This window comes from Ostrea edulis, chromosome 7 (genome assembly GCF_947568905.1).
Source record: "Ostrea edulis chromosome 7, xbOstEdul1.1, whole genome shotgun sequence".
Classification (NCBI taxonomy): Eukaryota; Metazoa; Mollusca; class Bivalvia; order Ostreida; family Ostreidae; genus Ostrea; species Ostrea edulis.
This window is the reverse complement of record NC_079170.1, coordinates 48,839,876-48,858,207: the sequence shown is the minus strand read 5'-3', so window position 1 is coordinate 48,858,207 and position 18,332 is coordinate 48,839,876. Positions and strand designations below refer to the sequence as shown.

Genomic DNA, 18,332 nt, shown 5'->3' with positions numbered 1-18,332 from the left:
TAATTTCTAACACTTCTAGATCCCATAACTTCAATTCATTTTCAGCCTCACTGTAAACGTATAGGCCTACGAACTGAAAGGTTATGCGTTTCGGAATAATCATGAACAAATGACAGTAATTTTGCACATGTATATATTGAGAAAAGTATTTGCATATAATACCTATATAGCATCGTTTAAATAGATTATTGATATTCATGATACTGGGGGGTTATATAGTGTACATAAACTTTATACAGCACCATCTTTATAAACGAAAACAAAATCCAAACTTACCGTGGATTTTAAAAATATCGTAGATAGTTCACAGTGTAGATGAATTGATCATAATTGTATATTTGCAAAAATTACGGGGGATGACATCAAATGAGAACACCACTTCTATTTCTTTTTACCAAACTATTATATATATAATTATATATAAGTATTAACACTGCTTTGGTGAAAAGTAAGTTCCCATGATGTAGTTCGTCTTAGTCCAACATGTTCATATAATACAAAAATAAGTAGCTCAAATGTGTATGTACAAGCTGCCCTGAGAGTTGTATCTCTTTGCAATATTGTTGACAGTATCACTTTCCTCGTTGCTTTTTCCGGAACTTTCCTTTCCACTGGCACTTTTTTGAACGGGAGACGCACACCGCGTGATTTACGAAGCAATCTACGTCAAACACTTTTGATTTTCTTGTTGTGCATCCGCGAAAACCTGGGTCCTTTGGACTTAAATGATAGGGACTGTCTGTTCCAATATCCGCCTGGAATACACAAGAGCTTGCTGAGGACACGCTAAGCTTTGGTTCTGCAGACATTACCGTAAGCTTCCATTGTTTCTTACCCATAATACTAGTCCAAAAAATCTGACGTTTTCCTGGCTATTTTCTTAATTTTATGTTGATATTTACTGTGCCAGGAGAACGTTAGAACCGGCGCCATTACGTAAACTGGAAATTCGCCGTCTCCAGTTGGAGGCGGCATTCTTGGGCCGATTTTAAATACCTGCGAGCCAAATTCAATGTTAAACTCATAATTAATCAATAAAACGATGCTTCTTGTACTTACTAATATCGATTTTATGGGTTCTTTTATCACATAAATAGCCTCATGAAAACATTTTAACAAACTGTCGAGCTTTGTTTTTAGTCACGTGACTCGTTTGCTCAAATGACAGTGAAAATTCAGTTGACTACAATTGTGTGCTTCTGTTATCGAATTCTGGAGTGATATTTTCTTTTGATCGATATTAGTAAGTACAAGAAGCAACGTTTTATTGATTAATTATGAGTTTAACATTGAATTCGACTCCAAAGTTTTTTAAAATCTGCCCGAGAATGCCGTCTCCAGGAGGAGGCTGCAAACCAGTTTACGTAATAGCGCCGGTTCTGACGTTTTCCTGGCACGGTAAATATCTAAATCAATTTTTAAAAAGCCAGGAAAACGTCAGATATTTCGGACTGCCATAATACAAACAAGTCTAGTTATACTTTTATCTCAAATATTCAGATTTTGTTAAAAGAAAATAAAGTATTATTCTTCAAATGACTTTCAATACTAAGTAAGCCTCTTTGTGACGTAGGCATGAATTCCTCTCAACTAGCAAACGATATTTACATGTACATGAATAAGCAAAATATCGATGCATGTATATCGACGGTGAATGGATATATGTGAATATTGAATTTGTATATATGTGTTCATGTATTACATGCTTTATGCTTACTTAAAATGAGATAATTTTGGGAGAGAGTAGATATCGAGTAGTTTTGAATTTAGAGTGTACGCACAATAAAAATACTGTTATACATCAAGAATCACTGTATCGTTATTGCGATATTTTTGTTAATTTTCGGACCTCTAAAAATGAATTTAAAAAGAGAGAAAAACAACGTATCAAAACATGTTTAAAGAATCGAAGCACAGAGAATTTTAACAAATATTACAACGCCGATTGATTATACTCATCTAGTTTTAGTCTTCATCGGGAGTATAATACTCAATCGGCGTTGTAACATTATTATCATGCCACAACTTGTTTGGATCTCTCTCTCTCTCTCTCTCTCTCTCTCTCTCTCTCTCTCTCTCGTGTGTGGGTGTGTTATGTGATTTTGAAAAGAAAGCAGAGTATATCTTTTAAAAAATCGTAATTTCCGTTTGCGTTGTGCATTTCAGGGGACATAACTTACGATGCAGCGACAGTTCCTTTTGTAGAGCTTCCGCAGTCCCAGTTGTTGCACGTCAGTCAATGTTTGCGTCATCTGCATCCAATTACACTTCGTCATTCTCATCTCGTTCTGAAAAATTACACCTATAATCGGAAAATAGAAAACCGACTTTAAAGATCAATCATCAAACGCATATCAAAACGATGTGTGCAATGTTAGGTAATAAAATGTTATTCCTATGGAAGACATCAACAATACCAATATTTCTCACGCTGTTTTTGTGTCACCTGCGAAGCAATTCAGACACCTGTTTGCTTCTCTAATTGGGAGTCACCCGTGAAACCATCACATAAATGATACAAATCTATAATGACGATACATCAGTACCTTTACCTGTTTACGTTTTCAATTTGGCTGTGTAAACGTCTATTGAGTTGAGAAATATCATAATATGCATTTCTTTAGATTACCATTATCGGTTTTAAATCGACATACACTTCAATAACTTTGGCAAAGCTGGAGACACATTGTAACAGAAATGACACCTGTGTTACGATGAAATGATTTGATAAAAAAAAAAATTAAAAAGCAAGGTGTTGATTATTTGCCGTCTCTCTTTTTAAATCGATTAAGATTTTTATTCAATCAGGACGAATTAAAACTGCATAAAACATCCATGCGTATTCGAGTTTTATGACTTCTAGTCGTACATTTGGTAAGATTTCAACATCTGGTAAAGTAATTACATGTTTAGTAGTGTATTACGGTACATCTAAATGAACTTAGTGTGATTATCGATTTTATTGTATATGTCTCGGTCTGTTTCAATCTACCACTGAAAAATACTGAATGGTTTATACTATTCTTGAAGGGTTTAGTAGTTTGGTATAGGAGTATCGTATGTACAGATAATTCAGTAAGATAAAGATATAGTTGTATGATGCCTATAAATCAATTAGATAGAGGTAGAGATGTCTCATATGTGCATATAACTCGATCAGATAGAGACACATGTGTATTATGTTTATAGAGAAATCAATTAGAAATAGATACACTCAGGTGTATTATATGCAGATAACTTATAGATAGAGGCATCAGTGTAGCATTTCATTTCTCCAAATACCTGTTATAGAGAGGTACAGGTGTAACATGAGTACAGGTAATTCAATTAGATAGAAGTACAGGTGTAACATGAGTACAGGTAACTTAATTAGATAGAAGTACAGGTGTAACATGAGTACAGTTAACTCAAATAGATAGAAGTACAGATGTAACATGAGTACAGTTAACTCAATTAGATAGAAGTACATATGTAACATGAGTACAGGTAACTCAATTAGATAGAAGTACAGGTGTAACATGAGTACAGGTAACTCAATTAGATAGAAGTACAGATGTAACATGAGTACAGGTAACTCAATTAGATAGACATTCGGGTTTATCATGCGTACAGATAACTGGGTTATGTAGAGATACGAGAGTTAATTAGACAGATGTACAGGTGTACGAGATCACACGTATAGACAACTCAGATAGACAGAGGTACAGGTATATCATGTGTACTGATACTGAGTTAGATAGAGGTACAGGTATATCATGTGTACTGATAATTCAGTTAGATAGAGGTACAGGTATATCATGTGTACTGATACTGAGTTAGATAGAGGTACAGGTATATCATGTGTACTGATACTGAGTTAGATAGAGGAACAGGTATATCATGTGTACTGATAACTGAGTTAGATAGAGGTACAGGTATATCATGTGTACTGATACTGAGTTAGATAGAGGTACAGGTATATCATGTGTACTGATACTGAGTTAGATAGAGGTACAGGTATATCATGTGTACTGATACTGAGTTAGATAGAGGTACAGGTATATCATGTGTACTGATACTGAGTTAGATAGAGGTACAGGTATATCATGTGTACAGATACTGAGTTAGATAGAGGTACAGGTATATCATGTGTACTGATAACTGAGTTAGATAGAGGTACAGGTATATCATGTGTACTGATACTGAGTTAGATAGAGGTACAGGTATATCATGTGTACTGATACTGAGTTAGATAGAGGTACAGGTATATCATGTGTACTGATACTGAGTTAGATAGAGGTACAGGTATATCATGTGTACTGATACTGAGTTAGATAGAGGTACAGGTATATCATGTGTACTGATACTGAGTTAGATAGAGGAACAGGTATATCATGTGTACTGATACTGAGTTAGATAGAGGTACAGGTATATCATGTGTACTGATACTGAGTTAGATAGAGGTACAGGTATATCATGTGTACTGATACTGAGTTAGATAGAGGTACAGGTATATCATGTGTACTGATACTGATACTGAGTTAGATAGAGGTACAAGTATATCATGTGTACTGATAACTCAGTTAGATAGAGGTACAGGTATATCATGTGTACTGATAACTCAGATATATGTACAGGTATATCATGTGTACTGATACTGAGTTAGATAGAGGTACAGGTATATCATGTGTACTGATACTGAGTTAGATAGAGGTACAGGTATATCATGTGTACAGATACTGAGTTAGATAGAGGTACAGGTATATCATGTGTACTGATAACTGAGTTAGATAGAGGTACAGGTATATCATGTGTACTGATACTGAGTTAGATAGAGGTACAGGTATATCATGTGTACTGATACTGAGTTAGATAGAGGTACAGGTATATCATGTGTACTGATACTGAGTTAGATAGAGGTACAGGTATATCATGTGTACTGATACTGAGTTAGATAGAGGTACAGGTATATCATGTGTACTGATACTGAGTTAGATAGAGGAACAGGTATATCATGTGTACTGATACTGAGTTAGATAGAGGTACAGGTATATCATGTGTACTGATACTGAGTTAGATAGAGGTACAGGTATATCATGTGTACTGATACTGAGTTAGATAGAGGTACAGGTATATCATGTGTACTGATACTGAGTTAGATAGAGGAACAGGTATATCATGTGTACTGATACTGAGTTAGATAGAGGTACAGGTATATCATGTGTACTGATACTGAGTTAGATAGAGGTACAGGTATATCATGTGTACTGATACTGAGTTAGATAGAGGTACAGGTATATCATGTGTACTGATAACTGAGTTAGATAGAGGTACAGGTATATCATGTGTACTGATACTGAGTTAGATAGAGGTACAGGTATATCATGTGTACTGATACTGAGTTAGATAGAGGTACAGGTATATCATGTGTACTGATACTGAGTTAGATAGAGGTACAGGTATATCATGTGTACTGATACTGAGTTAGATAGAGGTACAGGTATATCATGTGTACTGATACTGAGTTAGATAGAGGAACAGGTATATCATGTGTACTGATACTGAGTTAGATAGAGGTACAGGTATATCATGTGTACTGATACTGAGTTAGATAGAGGTACAGGTATATCATGTGTACTGATACTGATACTGATAGAGGTACAGGTATATCATGTGTACTGATACTGATACTGAGTTAGATAGAGGTACAAGTATATCATGTGTACTGATAACTCAGTTAGATAGAGGTACAGGTATATCATGTGTACTGATAACTCAGATATATGTACAGGTATATCATGTGTACTGATACTGAGTTAGATAGAGGTACAGGTATATCATGTGTACTGATACTGAGTTAGATAGAGGTACAGGTATATCATGTGTACTGATACTGAGTTAGATAGAGGTACAGGTATATCATGTGTACTGATACTGAGTTAGATAGAGGTACAGGTATATCATGTGTACTGATAACTGAGCTAGATAGAGGTACAGGTATATCATGTGTACTGATACTGAGTTAGATAGAGGTACAGGTATATCATGTGTACTGATAACTCAGTTAGATAGAGGTACAGGTATATCATGTGTACTGATACTGAGTTAGATAGAGGAACAGGTATATCATGTGTACTGATACTGAGTTAGATAGAGGTACAGGTATATCATGTGTACTGATACTGAGTTAGGTAGAGGTACAGGTATATCATGTGTACTGATAACTCAGATAGATAGAGGTACAGGTATATCATGTGTACTGATACTGAGTTAGATAGAGGTACAGGTATATCATGTGTACTGATAACTCAGATAGAGGTACAGGTATATCATGTGTACTGATACTGAGTTAGATAGAGGTACAGGTATATCATGTGTACTGATACTGAGTTAGATAGAGGTACAGGTATATCATGTGTACTGAGATAGAGGTACAGGTATATCATGTGTACTGATAACGTAGCTAGATAGAGGTAAAGATGTATCGTATGTACAGATACATGTATGTCAGTTAGATATCTGTTTGTTATTTATGTCTCATTCAAGAATGTTTCACTCATGTAGAATGAACCCGGGTTTCTCAATTAGATAAAGGTACGCGTGTATCATGACATCTTGTCAAATGAGTCAAGGATTTACTACCTCATAACCAACAATGTATTATATGGGGTAACTACTACCAAAATAATTGTTTGAAGACATTTATCCGTTTTGTTGGCTTATTGGAATTATATTTAATTCTATAATCCATGTATGCATGTATTTCATAATAGGGAAAAATAAGACTTTTTCTCAGCTTTTTGTTTTCTTTATTTATTTTTTTATTGGCAATGGCCATCAAAGAAACAATAAATGATTTGCATCAAACACCCAGTGTTATAAGCGATTGTATATTCGTTATATAGATCATCAGTAGTAAAGACTCCTGCTAATTGTCACAGAGATCTACACGAATCTAAAGTAAAGGTGTAGAGAACAGGAATTACATCATTTTAATGTTTTTATTTCATATACCATTACCTTGTTATTTACGCTTGCTCTCCTTTCATAACTTAATTTCTGATAAGAAAACGTGACATCAATCCGGTCAGCTTTCGTTTGATCCGGTTTGAACCTATGACATCTGAATGAAAGGCGCTTGACATGTATTATGTGATGTTATCTGACGTTGGGAAAGGTCATGTACGCGTTGCTGGTGCGAACATGGTATTTAGAGGTGAGGTACAATAGGCACCTATCCATTTTTTCGATGCGACTTTATATATCACACCTAGCCTCCTGATTTCCATGAAGACTTTAAATTATATATTAACGGCAAACTGACACCTCAACTTTATGACAAACGGGATTATTTAGCTTCTCCATCGTCAATTTCCCATATCTATGTAGCAATATTCCATTTTCACCTGCATGTGGTGTTTATATCTCTCAACTGATTCGATACGCAAGAGCTTGTTCGGCTTATGGTCAGTTTTTAAATCGAAGCAGGCTACTGACAAACAAGCTGATGGTGCGGGGGTTCCAATAGTCTCGTTTAAAGTCAGCATTTCGCAACTTCTATGGTCGTTATAACAATCTAGTTTGCCATTACAACCTATCATTGGGTCAAATGCTGTCTGACGTGTTTCATACTGATTGTTAGGCCGTTCTTGGCACACTGATTTTGACTACGGATAACTCCGTTTACCTGATCAAGAGATAGGGCTCACGACAGGTGTGACCGGTCGACAGGGGACGCTTACTCCTCCTAGGCACCTGATACCACCTCTGGTATATCCAGGGGTCCGTGTTTGCCCTACTCTCTATTTTGTATTGCTTATAGGAGTTATGAGATTGATCACTGTTCGTTATCTTCAACTTTCAGAACATACTTCCCTGTCTTTGTTACCTCCAACTTTGGTATAAAAATGGTAGATTGGCAAATGTATGCTTCATGTTTTCCAAAGCAAAATATGTCGAATTAAAAAAAAAGTCATTTCTGTTTTTAAAAAAAAACACACCTAAATTTGCTAGAATCTGTGACAATGTTGTGGCTTTAGACACTAGTATTCATGATCTTGATTATAAAGTTTACTAAAGGCATTATTTCGAAATAATTTTTACTAGGTTTTCACGGTTTTCAGTTGTTTTTAAATTAACCCAAAATGGGGGATTGTTATCCTACCTTGTCATTTAAATAAGTATACAAACTTTGATTCTTTATCTTGTTTATCTTTCGTTTGAACTCACCCATCATTATGTACTTCCTTCCGATCCGAGGTCTTATGTTGCATCCAAGTGGGGTGTATATCTTCGTGTGGTCAATGTTTCTAAATTTTCTCTCACCCTAATGGAGAAAAGATAATGCAATATGATTTACAACTTGTACTCTACTACATACCGAAGTTCTTAAAAGTTTATTAAAGTTTTTTAATGCCATTCTTGCCAATGACACCACCATTCTAGAAATATTTAAAACAGTAAAAACCTAAAGCTATGTACTGATGAGAGTAGAAAGGAATACTGACCTTAAACTTTTGGTAGATGTGAACATGGATGTGATTTCCGATTGGGCGTCCAGGAACCTGTGTTGAAAATACTCTAGTAATGTTGGTGATGTATGCTTTGATAACTGCAAGAAAAACGATAATGGTCTATTCACTTTATGTATACTCATGTCGAAATATATAAAATTATCAATTGCTATGTTTTGAAATTCAATGCGCAATAATTTGTAGATAGTGTATATTGGAAAAGGCAAGTCTCTACTCTGTTACCACGATTATATCACTTTGTGGGTTACCGTGAGTACAAGATGAACTTTGGCGAAGTATTATATATGCATGATTGTGCATAGTGTGGCAAAATTCATGGTCGTTATAACGATATAATTTACCAATACAACCTGTCATTGGGTAAAATGCTATCTGACATGTTTCATACCAATTGAGACCGTTCTTTACACACTGATTTTGACAAAGGAGTACCCCATTTACCCGATCGAGATATAGGGCTCACAACGAATGTAACCGGTCGACAGGGGATGCTTACTCTTCCTATTCCCCTAATCCCACTTCTGATGTGTCCGGGGATCCGTGTTTGTCCTTCTCTTAATTTCGTATTCTTTTTAGGAGTTATGAGATTGATCACCTTGTTTTCTTCACCTTTTCATAAGAAGCTTACAGTACTATTTAATATAACTCTGTCTGATTGTCTGACCGTCACAATTTCCAAACTCACAACCTTTAAGTATCATTTATGTAGCTTTATCATCGACGTCAAAACGTAGAAACACCATGCCGACTACCCTGTCTTAATTATGTATTCTTTATCGGAGTTATGAGATTGATCACTGTTCGTTATCTTCACCTTTTTCATTAGTAGCCCGCGGTACTGTCTTGAATGAATTGAGGGAACCATAAAATACCATACTGTAATCTTCCATAAATGTACTAATATATTTCACTTCATGGCCGATAACCTTGTCTTTTTGCAAATTCACTTGTATTTGATTTAATCAGGAATGAGCGTGTTGAAATTACTATACCGCATCTGCGACGAATTGGAATTGCTTGCACCACATTGCTATCAAAACCAGCCCCTTCTTCTTACGTCAACGTACCACTACTGTATGAAATTGATTTCGTCAAATTTTCTGGGAAATGCCATAATTTCTGGGGTCGAAAATGGTATTAAAGTGTTGATCCGAATACCAACACCTATATATAGACCCAATGTTTTGGGTTGTAATTTTGTTGTTGTTTTTATATTATAGAAAACCACTTATCTTGACACTATCGCACACTCGGTAAAGACGTAATTGTACAGTCACAAATCTACGCATCGGCGACAAACAAAAATTGTACGTACTACATTTCGGGAGAAATTGGCATTATTTTCTCATGACAGCAATGTAGTCCAGATATGTCTTAGAAATTTGTAGCAGTTGTAGTGTCGATTTACAGATATGGCAATATGTTTGGGCAAAATCTTAACACACATACCTTTTTGTAATATTTTAATATTTCCAAGAAATACTTTTACTGGAACGTGGACTCCCTTGTAGACTTTGCAATTTGGATACTAATGATATACACCCGTTGACCATCATATAAATCTCCTATTAATGGACGACTGTAAGAACGCTGTGTGAAATCATTGGGAAAATCGTCCAGATATTCCTGTGGCGTACTTACGAACATGGAAACGATTTGTTTTCAAAAGGATCAACGCAGTCCCCATCAAATATGTCGCTGTTATCCAAATAAACTGTACCACTGATTTCCAAATCTCTTTGAAATCAATGAATGTTAGAAAGCGGTTTGAAATTCGTTGAATGTTGGACTGAGGTATGTAACAACTTTAATTTTACAAGTCCATACCGGCTATCGTGGGTTTTTTTTTTACACCGATGTTTGAAAAATACTAAACGTGAGTTTTAATAAAGTCTTAATGTTTAGGGTTGTAGTAATCAACCATGACCTTCCCACTAGACCACAGAGAGAGTGTGGTATTCCGGAAATTAGACATCAATTTTACACGATAGAAGGACGATCAAATCTGATTAAGTTTAAGACATTGATTAAGTCTAAGCCACTGCCCACTGTCTGAATAAAACTACATACACTGATACGGCAGTGATACAGAGGACGTTGTATGGTTACTCAAAATATGCAAGTGTCCTGAGCAATCCGATGGACTTTGCGTCTGATTCCCAAGGACATAATCCGTATAATTCTTTGAAGGAAAGTTGTATTGCACATGGCTCCTGGGGGCATTGCAATACTCCTCTGTATCAATTTTGAAAATATGTGTTTGATGATTTCATGGACAATGAACATCTAATGACATACAATCAGTAGAAAGTACACTCTTCGTTCGCAAGTTCCGATAAAAAAGCTGATGATGCGGTAGCTCAATGGTAGAGCGTTTGCTTCATAACCAGTCCATGTGTACGTCACACCTAAGATGTATACATGGGTAGTGATTGCTCCATTGCCAAACGCTCGGCATTCACAAGTGAGGATCATGGGCCTTTCGGATATAACATTTAAAACGGAGGTCCCGTGTCAGGGCAGGCGTTGGCACGTTAAAGAATCATCCCTGTTATGACCCAGAACACTATACAAATTTGTGGTACTTCACCTACAGCTCATGACGTCACAATATGAATGAACAATTCCCGACGGGATGTAAAACAATCACTCAACCAACAATCTTTGACAAGACATTATGTTTATCTTACATAAGTCGTTCAGTCTCAAATAATGATTTCGCTGGTTACAATTTCCACATAAAGATCGGGAATGTACATGTACGTGCAGTTGTAAGTAGATACATGTATTTGGAAAATTTACATTTGAGGGGACGACCATTTAATTTGGGTCGCGGTAGCTAAGCAGTTAGAGCGCTTGCTGCGTAACCTGGAGATTATCGCTTTAAACTCCGCTCGTAACTTAGATGCGTCAAATGTAAGACGTATGAAATGGGTACTGACCGCTCCTTTACCATCTCTTGATCAGATAAACGGAACAACCCGTAGTCAAAATCAATATGTAAAGAAAGGCCTAACAATTGGTATAGAACAAGTAAAACAGCATTCGACCTAACTATAGGCTGTATTTGCAAATTAGATCAGCTCCCTCATGCACAGCTCTTATCCTTAGACGAATTTGACTCCACTTTTTTGGCACGCTGTTTTTGGCTATAATAGCTCTAAAATTTCATTGTTATTTCGGATTTCAAACATTTCGGTTGAGCATTACTGAAGAGACATTATTTGTCGAAATGCGCATCTGGTGCATCAAAATTGGTACCGTATAAGTTTTACATCAGTATAACGACCATAGAATTTGCAAATTGCTGACTTTAAACGAGACTGTTGAAACCCCTGTAACATTAACTTGCTTGTCAGTAGCCTGCCACGATTTTTTTTTACATTATCATAGAATATGCTCCTGTGCATTTAATCGGCTGGGCGACATAACTACCATCTGCAGGTGATACTGGAATATTACTACACAAACCTGGGAGGTTGACAATGGAGAAGCTGAGGTCGTCTCATTTATTATAAAGTTGTGTTGTTGGTTTGCAGTTGGCATATATGTTCAATTTGATATCCAAATATGAAATAGATATGGATGACTCCGTGGTTTCCTTTATTTGAGTTCACTGGGATATATCGAAACGACATATGAATGAAAATGAGTATTGTTAATACATGTAAATAAAACTTCGTCAATATATCTAAATGTCGAGTTTTAGGCCACAAAAACTATTTTTTCTTCTTGTGTAGAAGCATTTGAATAAATTTTGCCTCATAAGAATGCATAAACAGATTAGCTAGACGTAATAATGAAAAGAGCTAATAATGGAGCTCAATTTGTGCCCATAGGAATTCCAACAAAATATTGGAAGACCTGATCACCAAAGACTACGTAAATACTGCCAATGAGGAACAGGGTGTTTTTAATATCAACTTCAGAATACGTGCGTGTAGAATCAGTCGCATTTAACAATGTGATATTTTGAATGGGTGATCACAAGATAGGAATGTATCTCTGTGTTTTAATTTTATCAAAGAAGCAGACGTTTGTGATGCCTAATCTTTAATTTGTCGTGTAAATTTGAAATTCGACTGCGAATGCGATAGAGATGGTAAACTAATCAACGCATTGACATCAAGCTGAGTATTTGTTTCGTAAACTAAGCTAAATGTGTTCTTCTGATTTTTGTGTGTTTACAGTATTAAAAGTTTTCGATCAAAGTCTTTGAATTACTGTGTTTATTCTCGCCACTGTCTCTTGCAAACGAACTCTTGCACGCGACGAATGTCGAGCAATAATAGACAAATCCACACTTTGCTAAAGTTATGTCCCTTGACCACCCAAAACCAAAGGATTCTTATGGTAGTCTTTGTATGTTTTGAGTTTCTAACTTAGTCATGAAAGGTGAAGATAAAGAAAAGTGATAAATCTCATAACTCCTTTAAGGAATACAAAATAGAGAGTTGGGCAAAAACGGACCCTTGGATATACCAGAGGTGGTGGGATCAGCTGCCTAGGAGTAAGCATCCCCTGTCGACGGGTCAGTGTACCAAGAACGGCCTAGCAATCGGTATGAAACACGTCAAACAGCATTTATCTTTTTGATTGGCCCATAGTGGGGCTTCTCGTACATTTAAAGAAACTTTTTGAAACAGATGTGATAGTTTATTGCCCATGGTCACACATTTCGTAGCATAAAGAGGAGAACAATAGTTTTATTCCCTTTTGATCTCTGGGTTGACCCCATAAAGGGACACGACTCAGTTTCATTTTTGTATGGGTCTATACGAATGATATTGTAACACTATCAACCATAAATAAAACAATTCCAATTCAATCAATCATTTGAACGAGAGATATAACATCTGATAGGTTTACAAAGTACATACATTTTACATGCATTTCTAAACTAGTGCCACATAAGCTTTACACAGGTAATTGTTCAATGTATTCTGTATATCAATATTCACCTGGACAGTAAAACTTTGCCCTTTCTGAATTATTACTACACATTTTTAAGACACCATTTCTCAAACGATAAGATGAATGCCTAAGTTACAAAGTGTTTTACTTTTACTCAGCGATTGTACTAGGAATTTAACTCTTAATTTGCGAAATCGTGGACAATGTAGATGAAGACGATATAAACAGTAAAATAATAATTGTATCATTTGCCTTTTCCCAACAATGAACAATTAAATACTTACCTATATCAGACTTGCAGTAGAGCCATTGAGGGTGTTCAGGACCTGGACATTTGCAGGATGTCGTCAGTTCTATTCCGAGGAAACACAACACGACCAAGACTAGAGCGCCCTCTTTCCAGTTCATGTCTGTATGCAAAACATGTAATGTGTTACTATTCTAATTGATCAATGTCAAGATTATACTATTTTAGTGACTTTCCGCATTCATAGTTTATGCTTTTCATCCCATTTTTTTCTTTCTTTCTTCTTTATTATTAAATCGTTTTTAAAGCATAAAATATCACCTTATAAATGTAACTGACGTAATATTCCAGATTAGGAAGCATTTCAGGAACAACAGAAAAAGAAAAAAAAGAAACTTTATTGGCATATCTGATTATTACGTTTTAAAAAATGCTGACTTACAGGGAAGTACTTTTTTATGATGATAAAAAGGTTAAGTCATATTCTCAGCGTTAAATTTTTATCCAACATATGGTGTTTTTTTTTTAATTATTTCATCATTAACTCCAATGTTTTCTGTCGCAGTTGTCTAGTGGAAAGGGCCTTCGCTTCGCTGGTCAGAGTTCAAATTTAAGACATTTGATCACGGTTAGCGCTGGTACGACAAAGAACTCTCAGTGTTGCAGCCTTGAGTTTGACGCAAAAGTAAAAATTGTGACACTTCAACTAAGCGCTGGCGATGTAAGTACATGTATCTACATGATTAAAAACATTTCTCGAATGGGACGTAAAACAATATTCTAACAAATATGACATATTTTCATATGCCAAGTATTCAATTTACATGTATTTCATTGTGAATGATATTTCTCAACATTCTATTGTTATTGTATGTCACAACGTCAAAAAAATCAACCAATCCGGGAACTTTGCTCAGTTATGTTAATTGGAAATGTGATAATTCAAAGAAAGTAAACTTTGTGGACAAAACTATCCAAGTCCATTACATCTAACACGTATTTAATATTCAAACACACTGGCATATAATTTTCTATCTTTTACATTCCTTTTTAATTTATCTGTTCTTTTTCTCTTTTTTTATTATTTATTTTTGGTAATCATTTATTAACTTAAGTACAACTGTATGTATATAAAGCGCTAGATTTCAGCACTGCCGGACAGGTTCCGGTAGGTCAGTGGTAGAACGTTCGCTTCGTAACCAGGAGGTCGTGAGTTCGAGATCCGCTCGTGTCATGACCGCATGAACAATTATCGACGTAAAACAAATAGATAAATAAACAGCAATGTCCATACCTTAATGTGTCGCATCCAATGTAAATAAATGTCAGTTACAAAAATTTAGTTCACAATAAAATGTCCTACGACACAAACACTTCGATTGTCATATTTTCGGAATGACCTGCCCCTTCTCCAGGAAGGACAAAGGAAAACGTTTTAAACAAGATGGCTAAAGATAATAAAAATGTACGAAAAGCTATAAACCTACACTAAATTTCCACTACAAATCACGTGTTTATTATTCTGACCTACTATTCAATTCAACATGTTAAATAGGGAGCGAATTACATAGAATATCTACAACACTCAATGCGATATAATATTCTTAGCATATAAATCTTAATATTAGTGATTGATCTGATTCTATATATACCGTAATGTATTGTTACACTGTAAAAAGAAATAATTTTTCAAACACTTTTGCAGAAAACGTTTAATTTAACTTTCTTTTTGTAAACCTGACACGTGCGTGACTCGTTCACACGGTGCTCTCCGCTGTGTGGCATGGGGGTGGTCGAATAAAAACAGGATGGTGTAGGATCAGATTTCCGCCACACACAAGTTTTTTCCGACAGTTTCAAGCGTTTCTGATTCTAAGGTTAATGATGTAGTTAATAGATTTGTATTTATCATGTATCTTTTTGGTTCCACTGGCAGGTAATTTGCCTCGAGACTGTTATGATACGCGGAACAATGTTTACACATTGAGAGAGAGAGAGAGAGAGAGAGAGAGAGAGAGAGAGAATTCCTGGCATTTGAGCTGATTAGTAAACATATATTATTACACTGTGTTTCAATTAAATCAACAATCGAATTTTTTCCCATTGGTAACAAAATTAAAAGTGCATATTGTTTAATTAGTTGTAATAAAAATAAAGAATGAACGATAAGACAAATCTCAAGAATGTGTTTATTGTCGAACATCAAAATGCCTCTTTCGAAGTGCAAATTCTGTTGTAATTTCACAGGCTAAGTACATCCACATCGTATATGTGTATATTACGGCGAATCATACATTCAATCGTGTAAATGCATGATTGCGCTTAAAGTAAGTTTTATTGATATTTTTATAGCCATTTTCTCACTAAAAATGTATATTGTAGTTTTCTTCTATGTGTTTGTAAACTTTAAGTAAGTAAATGATTTATTATAGTGACATATGTTTTATACATTACAGAATTGAAATATACATTATACAGAATAATAGGAACTTTAAGTTAGAAAGTACATGTGCATAGATGTATACTTAATTTTCATTAGAAGAATTGACTAATTAAATGGTTGATTACAACTCTCTATTTCATATGCTATACCCATTCTCAGAGCAAAGATTCCTGTATATATGTCGTTTGTCGGATATATTGTAAGGCGTAAAGAAATAAAGATCCAATTATTAATTGATAAAAAAAAATTAAATATCATTTTCCTTCCAATTAAGTGTTCTCTTCTAATGAGACAACGTTTTATGACCAGAAAAAAATTAGATGATTTTATTGATGGAAAATGCAAAAGAAAACTCTTTTGTGAAAGACAATTCCTCACTTTTAAGCTTTTAACTCACTCTTTCAGCCGATAAAATATAATCTTTTCTATTGCTATTTTATTTAAAGTATATAATATAGTTTTAGATTAGATATGGTGTTGTCTAATCTATATATGACAATTTTATACAAAAATTTTATCGAATGAAATTTCAAATTTTAAAAAGAAATTCGGTTTTTACATAAAGTTTATATTTCAAAACTTTTATTTCGTTTTCTATTTTAATAGACAATTTGCAATTAATAAAATTAACTTACCTCCTATCGGTAAATCCAATTTATGAAAATATAAATTGTGTTCGTAAGTATTTTAGAATAATAAGGTCAAAGGGTGTACAGCGAATTTGCTCTCCGTGACATTAAGCCCCCAGTGTGTCCTTTTGAATCCACGGGATAACACATATCAAGTATCTGTAATTACACGAGAGGCAAACGACTCATCGCGGCATTCCTCAAATAGCTGAAACGCTCGTCAAAAATCGTAAAAATTCAAACTGCGAGACCTTCAGGTGAAATGTACACATTAGATTTAATTCTATTACCGAGATATTTGGGAGTTTTCTGTCTTAAGTATACCATTTTCGTGCCAAGTTTCAGACGCTAGGATTTCCGAACAAAACAGGAACGGAATCGCACCTCCTAATTAACCAGTTATCTTGATTTACGATGGCAGGTCAAAATGTAATTTCGTTTCCAGTTTGTAACATTTCGATGTTTTGTGTTTTCTGTACTTTTTTTTCCTGTCAATTTGCCGAGAATGTTATTTCATTTAAAGTAGCAAAATAAAATAAAAATGTAAAAGCGGCCAGGTATAGCGCATTAAATTGAGTTAAAATCTACATTTACCTTGTAAACATCTAATTTATAGGTCATCCATTCAGTTCCCTGCTATGTATTGTAGAATTGTTATTTATATATTTGACACATTCTAGTACCTGGTCATTTCAAGGAGCTGGTCGAATCATATCTTTACAAATTACACCTGTGTGCACGTGATTGTCGCTTATTTGTAATAGGAAAGCAAAATGAGCACCATTCAGCAACACTTTGATATTTTCTTAATAAATTATATTTGTGTACATCTATCTAAATGTTCATAGATTTTATCCTATTTATAAATTCATACATTCTTTCATTTCTCTTGAAAACAAACGAGGTTCAAATATTGTAAGAGTTGTCTTTATGGTAGTCCAGTAGATCTTGTTAGTGGAAACCATTTCAGTCATAATATCATTCGCAAAAATTGCTATTTTCTTAAATCATAATTTGACCCACAAAATTACAAAAGAATTATTGAAAGTTTAAAAAGAATTGTACGAAAACATACGAACTATCGCGAGGAGGGGGTTTCTCTGCGTGCAGGTATTTCACTATCATCCAGAAATTCTCTGCATGATAAACTTTATAAATGCAAAAACATGAATTTCAGATTTAGACAGTTGTGTTGATCAAAGCAAATCAATTTCTAGGTAATTATTTTCATCAGCAACATACGTATTGAACTACCACTGGAGGCTTGATGATTAACTCTTTGTTTCGATGGGATATTCTCGATAATGGCGCTGATAATCAGAGGAGTATCCATAACCTTTTCATGGGGATCTTCAACTTCAAATGGTACCTTTCCGTTCAAAATGGACGAGAGTTTTATTGCAGATCCCAAATTGGCACAAAAAAGGTCATTTTTGTCTAAACTTTATATCCACTGTCAACACCTGTCACTGAAACAGCATGTACCATAATCGTTTTAAAAACTACTGTGTTTTCAGGCTGTCTTCAATAGAGTTTTGTAATTATTGTCTAAACATGGATAACGTAAAAAGCCATAGAAGTCACGA

The 18,332-nt window shown here is 34.9% G+C and overlaps 1 protein-coding gene across 1 annotated transcript; it reads right to left on the bottom strand.

Moving 5' to 3' along the window:
• Positions 1 to 116: 116 nt before the first annotated feature.
• LOC125655822 (metalloproteinase inhibitor 3-like) lies at positions 117 to 16,960 on the bottom strand. Its single transcript, XM_048886339.2, has 6 exons — positions 16,753 to 16,960; positions 13,712 to 13,837; positions 8,487 to 8,590; positions 8,209 to 8,305; positions 2,181 to 2,302; positions 117 to 755 (listed from the first exon to the last, which is right to left on the bottom strand). Exons 2-6 carry the CDS (start codon positions 13,833 to 13,835, stop codon positions 573 to 575), a joined length of 630 nt encoding a protein of 209 aa, XP_048742296.1. The 5' UTR covers positions 13,836 to 13,837; positions 16,753 to 16,960; the 3' UTR covers positions 117 to 572.
• Between the last annotated feature and the right edge of the window lie 1,372 nt (positions 16,961 to 18,332).

Coding starts and splice junctions, on each gene's coding strand:
- LOC125655822 (XM_048886339.2), bottom strand. CDS start 13,835: ATGAACTGGAAAGAGGGCGCTCTAGTCTTGGTCGTGTTGTGTTTCCTC. Junction 8,306..8,486: donor ACATCTACCAAAAGTTTAAG/GTCAGTATTCCT, acceptor TTTCTCCATTAG/GGTGAGAGAAAATTTAGAAA. Junction 756..2,180: donor AAAGGAACTGTCGCTGCATC/GTAAGTTATGTC, acceptor TGTGTATTCCAG/GCGGATATTGGAACAGACAG.